Consider the following 12028-nt stretch of genomic DNA (forward strand, 5'->3'; position numbering starts at 1 on the left):
CGATAGATTTTTAAATCTTAAACCACGTATTAAAAGAATACAAGAAAATATTTTGATGTCATATGAAGAAAAATTTTCCCTTGATTTTATGCATAAACATCATTACAAAACATAAGAAAATATTTACGATTAAATAGTTAAAAATTTCACATCTGTAGCCTATCTCTTTAATTTAACTGATTATTACTGACTTTTTGTTATGAATTTGAAGATTTTAAAGCCCAAAATTGGGTAAAAATAATACCAAAAAATCTTTTGATTCCTTAGTGGGAACTGATTTTCACATGATTTTAATGAAAAATCTCACTATAAAGCATTAGAGTTATTATTGATACAAAGCTCTTAATAAATGATAATATACAAAATAATAATAATTAAATATCATGATCTCACACCTAAAACTACCTGATTTCTGATAGACATTTCATAATAAATTTAATGATTTTTAAGCCAAAAAACTGTATAAAAGAAAACCAAAAAAATCTTATAATGTCATAGGTAAAATTGATTTTCACATGATTTTATACAAATACAAAAAATCAATAGAAATTCATGATTGATAATTACTAGTTTCTTGCATATTTCTCATGCGAAAAGTCTGTGGTAAAATCATGAAATTTATATGATTTCTGATTTCTTACTACGAATTGGGTTGTATCTCATATAAAATGAGACAAAAATATTTTAAACACTTTAAATGATAAAGATGAGGGTGAAAATTCTCATAAATTTAATGAGAAATATATGAGATGATCAAAAATTATTAAAAAATCATTGATGTCATTGATAAACATATGATTTCTCATATAGTTTGATGAGATTTTTCCGTAAGGATCATAGATGAAACGATTTATGGCGATGGAGTGATATCACTTCACAAACTCGACTCACCATTACACAAGCCAGGCTTACAGTGCGAGTGCGTCATCCGACAGAAAGGCGAGTCAACAAGAACACGAATAAGATAATTTTGATAATATCTTGTGGCATTAGTCTCGTAATTATAGGATGCTCTGCAATAAGTCTGATTCTATATAGTTCCGTTTTCTTCTGACATGGTCTTTCACCACACCCTCTATATCAAGCAATCTCATATCCTGTAACATGCTCGGTTAATCAAAAGCCTGCCGTCCTAGCCAGCCGAACGTCGGTTGAAAATACCTTTCCCCTTTCTTATCTTGCTACTGTTGCAGGTGTCAAAATGGGATTTTGGGTGGCGACGCGTAAATAGAACACAGTCAACCGACACTAATTTAGTTTGTTCTCGACGACGGAATAGAAAAGATCGTTTCGGGTATCGTTAAATATAATTTGTTTCGTATGCGAAACATCATGTCGATTAGAACAACTGTAATGTTGTGCTGGGTTGCGGTATTCTGGGGAGGTGTCCTGATCGGAACTATACATTCCGTCAGCTTGAACGGTAATGGCTATGAATTTACGGTTGCCATCTCCGAGGACGCTCTACAACTCGACGCCGAACAACGAGTTCCCTTCCTCGATGCTCTCAAAGTAAGCTTCATCTATTTCATTCATCTCGTCTCATTCAAACTTCATTCTTTCGTTTTAATTCATTTATCGAAAAAAAATGCATTCATTACGATTTATGCTTTCTCGTTAATTAGAAAACAATGACGGATACGTCAAAAATGCTCTTTGATGCGACTGATTCAAAAGTCTTTTTTAAAAAAGTTAACATTTTACTGCCGCGTGCTTGGACTCTTACTGGCGCACCAACATCGACGTAAATAAATCTGTTAAGCTGTCTCTACCTAGTTTTCGTTAATTAAATTTCAATTGTTTCTCATCGGTTTCAAGGTATAATTACTTGAACGCTGATATGCGAATTGAAACCACCATGACTGCCAATGACCCCGAGACAGTGGTCCAAGCAGCGCGCTCCTACAATTCCAAAATGTGTGGCCAACCGGGTGAATATATAATTGCGCCACCCCAGTTTTTCCTCAATAGCAACGGCGCAACTGTGAAAAAGTATGGTGATCCAGGTAAGCAAGTGATGAGCAGGAATGAAGAAAGGAATGGGGATTTTTATTGATAATGACATGGAGCCAAACTAGTTATTGTAGTCTACTGTTTATAGCAAAACACTACATTTGTATTTGTATTTCATTATTACAAAATAGCTAAGGTGATGCTCCACGAATTCGCCCATTACCGATACGGTGTTCATAAAGAAAATGGAATTCCAGGAATGTTTATCGAGAACGGTGATAAATTTCCCTACACATTTAAAAATCCTCGTGGCGAATGGCAACTTACTGGATCCAATAATAGCAAAATTGAAGGATCGTACGCATATCCGTAAGAATATATATATATTTTATTATTTAGCATTGCACTGCTTTTGACATTATATATTCAGTGATTAATTGTTGACCAACTTTTTAGGGAAGACCAAACGCGTTACTGCGAGTATCCCAATACTCCTGACATGACAGGCGATCTGACTGATCTCAATTGCAGATTCATTCCCGATATGACAGCTACAACCGGACCGACGACGTCTTTGATGTTCATGCCATTTTTACCTACAGTAAAATTGCGCTACTATTCTCGTTTGTTCTTCATTTAATTGATTGTTCTTTTACTATAGGTGACTAAATTTTCCGATGAAACTAATCATGACCGAGCAGCTCCCAACATGCAAAACTACTGGTGCCGCAATCGTAGTACCAAAACAATAATTTCGAAACATCCAGATTTCACTAACCTTAACCCTTCGGATGCCTCCACCAACACGGTACCGGAGTTCAGTTATCTGCTCCCAGCATATCAGACTGTTTATATCGTCATGGATACCTCAAGTCACACCTTAACCGATGATGTACGGTATTTAATTAAAGGACGACTAGGTGAATTTTAATATTCAAATCTTAATTCGCATTATTTTTAGACGGTTTTCAATTATGTCAAATCGGAAATCGAAAATAAATTAATTCCGCAATTGGCTGCAACCAGCCCCAGGTCTTTCGTAGGCATCGCAACCATGGTCGGAGCTAATTTTAATAGTTCAAACGGCCGTCTAGGAGGATATCTGACCGAAATACAAGCTCCCATTCAAGTAAAGTATTTAAAATATTACTATGGTTGTTGTTGGTTAACTGTACTTTTTTCAAATTCTTAAATGAACATTTAGGTCGATAACAATGAGATTTTATCAGCCAATAAGGTGAACGGATTAACTCGATCATCAGGGTCAGGTCTGTTAATAGAGAAGGCTATGCTGGACGTTGGAGACGTTTTGACCAGCTTCACACATTTGTCCGGGTCAATCGCGCTCGTGTTCAAATTGAATGACATCACGAACATGAATGAAATGAAGGTTGAATCTGAGGCTGTCCATTTACTCAATTCTCGAAACGCTCGTTTGATAACGTTTGAATACAACGACGACAGCAGTAAAAACGTAATGGAGAGAAGCACATTACTGACTGGAGGGACTCATTTTACCGCCAACTTAAATAGTTACCAGTCTGTCATTTCGAGCGTGTTCAATAAGACCGTCGAGCTGGTCCGAGATCCGAAATTTCGCAACAGAAGAGTTCAAGTAATAATTACGATTTATACTGTACTTCATTTAGATATCTTTTTAATCGCTCATTATCCGTGTATTTAGCTGCTTCGAGATCCGTTTACGAGTAATTCTGCAACACCTTTCAGAAAATTTTACACCGTAGACTTTGTTCCAAGCTCAATAGAGATGCACTTTTTCGTACCCATTGGAAGACCCGATGACTATCAAATCCTGGTAAACGGAACGGATGGAAAAACAAAATATAACTTGTCATCGCCAGAGCACGTCCAAAAATACTCAAGTTGGGACAGAAAGTACAAAATTCACACCTTTACCATACCATCTGTTAGAAAAATTGCTGAAAATCGCTTCTTCTGGCTAAAAGAAAAATTATAAATTCCTGTTTTGAATACAGACATCAAGCTCGACAACTGCGACGTTCATGGTTGATACGACTGGAGAACCGTTGTCAGGCTTTTACGAGGCTGTTGAAATTCTGGGTGAAAACGTTCCGGTTTACGTTGGCGGCGGAGGCCAATCCAAAAATCGAGTAATTGATGTCGAAGTCTATACATCTGGCAAAAACGGTATTTGATTTTTCCACAAATCTTCGTCAGGTTTTTACATTTTTGATTCCATTTAAATCGAAAGGAGTCCTCAACATGGCTGACATTTACGAAGACCCTTCGTTTTTGATCTTCGCTTCAATTCGAAAGGGCTATGCATTTGCTCGAACACTTAAGTTTGCTGTTGCTACCGTTCATGGGCCAAACGCAACCCAGCAATCCGTGTCTTTGAGAGACGACGGCCTTTGTACGTGAATTCCAAATTTTCAATATGCCTTAAACAAATAAGCAGAAATAAGTAGTGAGATTCTTGGACTTAAGCAAAAATTTGATTTTCAACAGACCCTGACTTACTTGCAAAAGACGGCATCTACACGGGTTTCTACAATCCGACAAAAGTGTCTGGCAAATTTCACGTTTCTGTTCTCTTAGACGGTTACCGAAGATCCGATCCACTTGCCCAATTCAACAATAATCCTTCCAGTCGTTCAATACCCATCGATCAGAGTACGATTCAATTTGATGAATGTTTGAATTATTCTGATAATTTATAATTTCTAATTTCCGTGAACAGACGAAGACTCGTCCTATCTCGAAGTGGGTTCTACCTCCAGTTTTCAACGTTGGATTCCCTATGCTGCCAGCCTTGACGTGCGGTCGGCGATTTTTTACAAAGTACGTTATTCAGCATCATCGTGTGACACTAATATTGAATAAAAACGTTTGCTAAGCTACGAATAATGATTTTTTACAGGAACGACCGGCTCGCATCATGGATTTACGAATCGACAATTACGATTCGGAAAACCAAAAAGTAACATTTTCTTGGACTTCTCCTCAAGATAGTTACGGCAAAAACAGTAAATCAATTTCGATATTTTATAACACCAGCATTCAGTACCGTAAAATAATTTATGTAGCTACTTATAATCTTTTTTTTTCTCTCTTTACAGTGTCGGTTGCTTCCTATCGACTGGTGTACAGCTTATACCCAGATCAGATTATCAATGATGACGGACAAATTCCGGAAACAGCTGTAGAAGTAGATCCAAGCACCATCGTAGAGGGATCTTTAGATCCTTTACAACCTTTTGTTCGTCATTCTGTGACCATCAACCCGGTACGAGATGGACCCGCGCCCCCTTCGATGTATTTTACCATGAATTCTAACAGTACATTGGTATGTTGGCTCACGCGCGCTATTTATATATATATATATTTTTTTTATGAACTTGACGATATTTGGATTGTTTATTTGTAAATTTAGGGTTTCGAGTCGTTTGCTGCACCTATGGTTTACCTTACCGAGTCAGAGGTCCTTGTTACTACTGTCTCAACAACAACAGTCACTACTCGAACAACAGCGGCTGTTACAACTCCAACAGCTTCAACAACAACATCCAAACCTACAACTTACCTTACCGGGTCAGAGCCCCCTGTTACTACGACTGTCTCAAAAACAACATTCACTACTCCAACAACAACGGCTGTTACAACTCCAACAACATCCAAACCTACAACTGCCAGCACTGCTGCGAGAACATCAACGACGACGACGAAACCGTCATCGCCAACAACTGCGCAACCATTCCAACCAAATGGTGCTCAAATCACCCGAGTTTCATCAGTCTTATTCTATTCCTTACTCTCAGTTGCATTGATTTTAATTTCCGCCTTGTAAACAACAAAATGTTTTATTTTATTTTAATTGTAGGAAATTTTTCTTGTCTAACAGCTTATCGAGTTATCTTATAGTTTTTAACGATTAATTGAATAGAATATAATGAAGCGATCTGAATTATTAGATTGTACGTAAATGCGAAATAAACTGAATTAAATAAATGCACGACATTGAGAAAAGGGAGATTTGCAGGTCGATTTAGTAGCTAGGCAACCAACAACGGCTTGGCTTACACAACAACAGTCTTTGTCGGTGTTTACGTTTGATCACAGTTTGTTAATACTTTTTGCTTTGGTTTTGTGTTGTAGCAAATGGGTAACGTATTTAAATTAATTCGTAACTGGCTTAGTAGTTAGCCAGATGATGATGCCAAAATGTAACTCATTTGGATCAAAGCAGTTGTATTTCAACTGATCCACCAGTTTATTCTTGGTTTACTTTCTGCCCTTCATTTTGGCTGTCTTCATTATTTTGATGTGTTCTTTGTTATTCAAATGCAGGGACAACAAATCTGAAGTTGAAACAAACCAACTTCGACTGAACCATTTGAACGAACTGTACATTTTTCGAAACATCGTCTATCAAGGACAACAGTTTAAGATTGAAAATTGCTTGCGTTCGCTTATCCTCGTTACAGGTTTCTTCGACAGCATTTTTGTCGACGATTGTAAAGATTGCAAAATCATTTTGGGACCCGTTAAAGGCAGGTAGCAGTCAAGCACAGTAGTTTGAATCACATGTCAATCAAGATAGTTAAAGGTTGCTGAGATATATTTTGTTTTGTATTTTAGTATCTTCTTGCGAAACTGCAGTCATTGCGTTATAGTGGCGGCTTGCGGACAGCTCAGAACTAGAGACTGTACTGACGTTACCTGCTATCTGCTCTGCGCAACTCAACCGAGCATCGAAATGTCTTCCTTGATGAAGTTTCAGTGTATTTCACTCGATTATCTGGGATTACATGGTTACACAAACTTATCACTTGATGTATCCAATAAGCCGTAAGTAATTTTATTTTACATGGTTTTAGGTCACCTTACCAACGCTGGACTAAACTCGATTATTGTTAATCGATGGTCAGATGTATTTGATTTTACGCCTACTTCGTTGGAAACTAACTGGAAATGTTTGGGGATTGAAGATCGTTTTGAATATAATTTAAATGAAGAAGAACTAATATACTGTACCGAGTAAGAATAATTTTTAGTTTGATTTTGCATGTTTATTATTAATTATTTTCTCGTCTTTTACCGTTTCTTTAGTCACCAAATTGTCTTTGATCGGACATTTTCAGCCTTACCATTCGATCACCCGATGGTACCCGTTAACCGTAATTCATATGCAGCTTCCGCTGCTCCCATCGTCTGGGATAATTCAGAAAATTTTGGCAATTTGTTAGCCTCTAGCATAATCCTAAAAACGATAAACTTTTCCTAAAACTATTACATGTCTTATACTTTCAATTTAAACAAATATAAATAAAAAAATTTAGCTTTTGCTTTCAGATATGCGTCAATTTTTTGACGAGTAACGGCCCGAAAATGGATATTGGAGAGTTTGAAAATATTTCAGAAATAATTTCATTCCGACTTCGATTGTCACAAATGACCTGGAAAGAAAATATAGGTTTATAACTCGTGTTTTCACACCTTCATTTCCGGACCTGTCGCACATATTAACTTAAAAAAAAATCTTCAACTGAAAATATAGATAGATGCAAGCGCAGAGCGCGTATCTATCGACGTCAATGTGGTTGGGAACCCCTTATCCGAAAGTATTAAAATTGGTTGTATTTTTTAAACGTTTTTTTTTAACTTTTTTTTTGTCAGGGATATCGCAAAAGAAATAATCGTTTCTTTTTTTGTCTTGCATTATATAGGGGGCTAATAACTATGGCACGCCGAAAGGGAAAAAAAAAGTTCCTTGCTTCATCATCTAGCGGTTAGATTTACAACTACACGCAAAAATTTCCCATTTCTTACTCCAAAACACGGAAATTTTCCCCGCTTCCCGTTCCGTCGAGCCGTGATTTATCGCTAACTGCAGTTGAAAATTGCGGTCGAAATTGGGCTAAATAACTTACGATTAGGCTACTGGAACTCAAATAGGAAACGAACCACGTAGTCTAGAAGGCTAGCATATATTATTGACTTTACGATATATGTAAGTAGAAAAAATTAAAACTTCTAGTTTGTTTGTAATCTTAAGTTTACTTAGGAACTATAGACTTGGCTTACGTCCGTAGTTGTCAGTTGGATTAAAGCGAAAAAAAGTGGACGCGAAATGGTAATGTTCTTGCATGGCGGCTTACGGAGTTTCGCCAATGTCATTACTAGTTGAGTAGTTGGGTCATTCCGCCGAGTTTCGAATTTTTTCGTCGCAAAAAAAATTTGATTTGCTCCATTATTTTATCGCGTGTTCTTCGTGTCATGAAGAAGCAATGTACCAATGGATTTTTTTAAATGCTAACGGGGAGCCTTCCATAACATATTAAAGTTTTGCGCTTTTTATAATTTTTTTGTGCGTTTTTTAATTTAAATTACTGTAAGAGTCATTTGTATCATGTTCAATATTATAAAAAAATTCCGATAAGAAAGAGAATTTATTTTTCTTTCTGATGGCGTATTTATTATTGTAAAAATGTTTTGTGTTTTTGTAGTAATCTTCGTTCAAACATTTTTTATTTCACGGTCAGCGGATCCAATCTGGTCTTTTGGATCGGCACCAAATTTGTACCAGTTATAGATGTGAATATGAAGAACACATAGTCAAAGAATGAAACTTGTTCCACGATCTGTTCAAGAGTTGCGAATTTTTTCATTTTAGTTGTTTTCCCTATTTCTTTGGTGCGCGCGCAACTCCCTCCCTCTCTTCCTCTCTCCCTTCGCTTGGAAAGGGAGCGCGTGCTCCAAATCATAGGGAATAATAACGAAATAAAAAAATTCATAACTCTTGAACAGGTTGCGGAACAAGTTTCATTCTTTGGTTCTTCATACTCACATATATAACTGCTGGTACAAATTTGGTATCTCCATCGCTAGGTGGCTTACAGGATGAATGCAGCCACATAATAAAACCGGCATGGCCAAAAAACAAAGAAATTTCAGGGAATTTTTTTCCAACATTTCAATCGTTAATATCACTAAGCTGGGCTTCTAAGCTGGGTGGGAACAAAAAATGAAAATGATTTGAAGAGATGGGCTATCCCATCATTTTAAAAGTCCAATTAGATTATTTTTTGGTACAGTAGTTGACGAGAAAACTGCTGCAGAAAAACAAAAACAAAAAAAGTCTAAATTTTGGCTACCCCCTCAAAAGTTTTTTTGAAATATCTCCCAAACTACAATAGCTAAGCGATTGCGGTTTTACCAATTGACTTAGCGAAAAATTTAGAACAAAACTCATCTGTTTGTTAATTTTTAGAACCCCTAGCGATGTTTTCCGCGTAATCAAAAAACCCCAAAACGGTCTCTTTGAATGGCGGACGGCTGGTATCAAGCATTTAAAAAATATTTAGTTTTTACTTGCAGGAAAAGGCTGGAGAAGGGGGAGAAAGTCTAACTCATATGCCATCTACCCACCAAACAGCCTAAGTTCTTGTAAATTGGTGTCTGCAAGTAAGAAGATTTCATAATCAGCTGTTAATATCGGCAACAAACAAACACGTGCTGCCTTGCATGCACTTGTAAACAGAGCATTAGTAAGAACTTAGGGGATTTGGTGGATAGATGGCACATGAGTCAAGTTGACTTTCTTTCCCTTCTACGAAAAATCAAACCTAATATTTTTTTTCCTTATTTTAATTAAAAATTTCAACGTAGCTGAACTCGCCTTTAAAAACTCTTATTGTTTATATTTTTTCATTATTTTACTGTAAAAAAGCCTACCCGATTTAACACGGCGAGATTGGACTGAGTCCTTAATATAGAGTTGGCCTAGTCCATGGTTTATAGGCCAACAGCCATTTCAGCAACGACACTAGTTTTTAAAATTTAATGGCCATCTTTCTTGTTTGTGCTAGAAGCGCGGATTTAAAAAATTTTTCTAGTAATGATACTTTAATGATTTGTTCCATTCAATTCTATTTAACTGAAATTTTATTATCATAATATAATCACCAATGTGAAAGAATTGTAAATCGAGTCCAATTTTCTCTTCTTTGCTGGATATCATTGTGTTCTCTATAATCTTCTCGGTATTTTTCTTAGTAAATTTATCCACTATACTACATCAATAATTATGTCCAGTGACTCTTCAATATTACATCATCAACGCCATTTAAAACTGGAATGAAGTGAAACGTAATGAAGTGAAACGTAATATGACGTGAAAACGTAAACATAAACAACGGTTTTGATCAAAGCCTCATCCATAGTTTTGGCCTCAACCTTATCCACAGCCTTCCTCGCCAACTCATGCACAGTATCTCCCACTAACTTGTCTATTCACCGATCAGATCTCCCATGTCAACTCGTATAATATCTCCCATGGTATTGCAAACCTTCTTTCCCACATCATCATCCACCTTTCCAACAACGTAACACACTATATTTCATGCACGGCGTAATACAAGACATAAAGTACGACATCATACACGACATCATACACGACGCCATACACGATGTGCTGAACTGTAAAACCCAAATCATATTGAACTTGATGATAAACTTACTATGTGGTAGACTAGAGTTATGAGCAGGAATATCTTCATAATTTGGGGATTGGGACTTTTTTGTCTTGTATATTTAAAGAAGATGAAATTAAATATTGAAATTTAAATTTAAAATCCTCAAAACTGTGGGGATTTTGCTAGACTAAAATAGCATGTGAAAAGGGATACTTGATTTTCTAAATTCACCCTCACTATTTAAAAGATCCAATGCCAAGAATAACTGTATAAACTAGACTATAACTGTACTAAATGCTAGAAGAACAAAATTTAGAACCCTATAAGCCTTTCTCAAAATGTCTTCCTTGTTTGGCGACATAGCCAAGGCCAAGAGCTTACCCTACATAATACAGGCCTTTCTCAAACTAATTAAAAAAGCATAATAAATATAGCTATTAACAAGCGATTCGCGACGCAAAGCGTCCAAAAAATCCAATTTTTCCGGAGGTAGTTTTCGGATCGTCATCCGGAAAGAGACTTTAAAAAGCCAGATTTCTATCTTTTTTTGTTCCCAAGATAATCGGGATTGAAATTCGTGAAATATTGTTAAGAAACGGAAGGCCAGGCTTAGACTGTTTCAACGTGACATAGTCTATTTTCCAGTCTAAAGCTAACATTTAGACACAAGTAACAACAACCCAGGCTCACGCATTACTGCCGTGCAGCCTCCAGTGCCCGCTGGCCACCACGGCGCACCACACGAACCGACCGTCACCACGGCCGTTCGTACTAAATTAACGCGCTGGCCATGCTTTGTGTCATTCCAGCTCCAACACACACACACAGATGCACTCACTGGCCATTCTTTGGGACATTCCAGGTCCAACACACAAGTACACATTCACACACTAACACAGATTAAACAACAGGGCACAACAGCCCGACCATTAACCGATAGCTATTATGACCGAGGTAAGTTGAGGGGAGGTGCTCCTAGCGCACTTCGTCCAGGGCAGCTTACAACCAGCGAGAGAGAGCGACTTCCGAGTCTCTCAGTAAGAGAGTGAAAAGGAACAGGACGTTACTCTTACGTCCAGGGGAAACAACTAAAAGAACAAAGGGACAGTGAACGGGGAATTATAAGGAAAAGCAACGTTTAACGTTGCGTCGACGGCAACACGTTACAATATCACGAAAACCCAAAGCCAATTTCTTTATATATTGTAATTTTACCTTTTCTGAATGAAATCCACTATTTTTTTCTATATTTTTTAAATTTGCGCTTTTAATTTTTCTGCCTTGTACAATATGACATACGATGTGGTCATGTGGATTCAAGTTCGGAAGCGGTAGCTGCACTCGTGTAAGTACTACGTGGGTGGGCATTGAACATTTTTCTTGACGTTTTCTATAGTAATCAAATTCCTAATTTGATCATATTTCATTCAATATGATTACATATAAAAAGTAATTGATGAATGACATATATACATCATCATCATCGTCGTCGCTTGATTAAATCGTAATACGCTTTACTCGAAGGCGGGGTCGGGTTGCTAACTCCTCAGTGTTTTGTTTCCTTCAGTGATTTTTAAACGAATTTTTATGTTGATTAAAAATATACTTAAAACACATGT

The 12028-nt window shown here is 36.9% G+C and overlaps 2 protein-coding genes and 1 long non-coding RNA gene across 3 annotated transcripts; all 3 read left to right on the forward strand.

Annotated features, from left to right (window-relative positions):
• Window positions 1–1237: 1237 nt before the first annotated feature.
• LOC124320282 (calcium-activated chloride channel regulator 3A-1-like) lies at window positions 1238–5962 on the forward strand. Its single transcript, XM_046783129.1, has 16 exons — window positions 1238–1512; window positions 1626–1744; window positions 1819–2006; window positions 2145–2322; window positions 2410–2554; window positions 2615–2845; window positions 2915–3082; window positions 3158–3568; window positions 3638–3880; window positions 3951–4122; window positions 4187–4348; window positions 4444–4608; window positions 4676–4776; window positions 4856–4961; window positions 5055–5281; window positions 5369–5962. The coding sequence occupies exons 1-16, from the start codon at window positions 1321–1323 to the stop codon at window positions 5780–5782; spliced, it is 3222 nt and encodes a 1073-aa protein (XP_046639085.1). The 5' UTR covers window positions 1238–1320; the 3' UTR covers window positions 5783–5962.
• A 264-nt stretch (window positions 5963–6226) lies between these two features.
• LOC124329050 (protein XRP2-like) lies at window positions 6227–6925 on the forward strand (the record flags this gene model as incomplete). Its single annotated transcript, XM_046788041.1, has 3 exons — window positions 6227–6489; window positions 6574–6746; window positions 6813–6925. Coding segments are annotated over exons 1-3 (519 nt in total), but the record flags the coding sequence as incomplete, so codon positions are not given.
• A 1-nt stretch (window position 6926) lies between these two features.
• Window positions 6927–7900, forward strand: LOC124321046. The gene is made up of 3 exons (XR_006914124.1): window positions 6927–6972; window positions 7045–7556; window positions 7662–7900. It is a non-coding gene; the product is annotated as an uncharacterized LOC124321046 (long non-coding RNA).
• The last annotated feature ends 4128 nt before the right edge of the window (window positions 7901–12028 follow it).

The sequence above is a fragment of the Daphnia pulicaria genome, chromosome 1 (genome assembly GCF_021234035.1).
Source record: "Daphnia pulicaria isolate SC F1-1A chromosome 1, SC_F0-13Bv2, whole genome shotgun sequence".
NCBI lineage: Eukaryota > Metazoa > Arthropoda > Branchiopoda > Diplostraca > Daphniidae > Daphnia > Daphnia pulicaria.

Bases quoted from the DNA above. Each gene is read 5' to 3' on its own strand.
- LOC124320282 (XM_046783129.1), top strand. From the start codon at position 1,321: ATGCGAAACATCATGTCGATTAGAACAACTGTAATGTTGTGCTGGGTT. The intron at 2,007-2,144 runs GTAAGCAAGTGA...ATTACAAAATAG, and splicing joins GAAAAAGTATGGTGATCCAG to CTAAGGTGATGCTCCACGAA. The intron at 3,881-3,950 runs GTTAGAAAAATT...TTTTGAATACAG, and splicing joins ACACCTTTACCATACCATCT to ACATCAAGCTCGACAACTGC.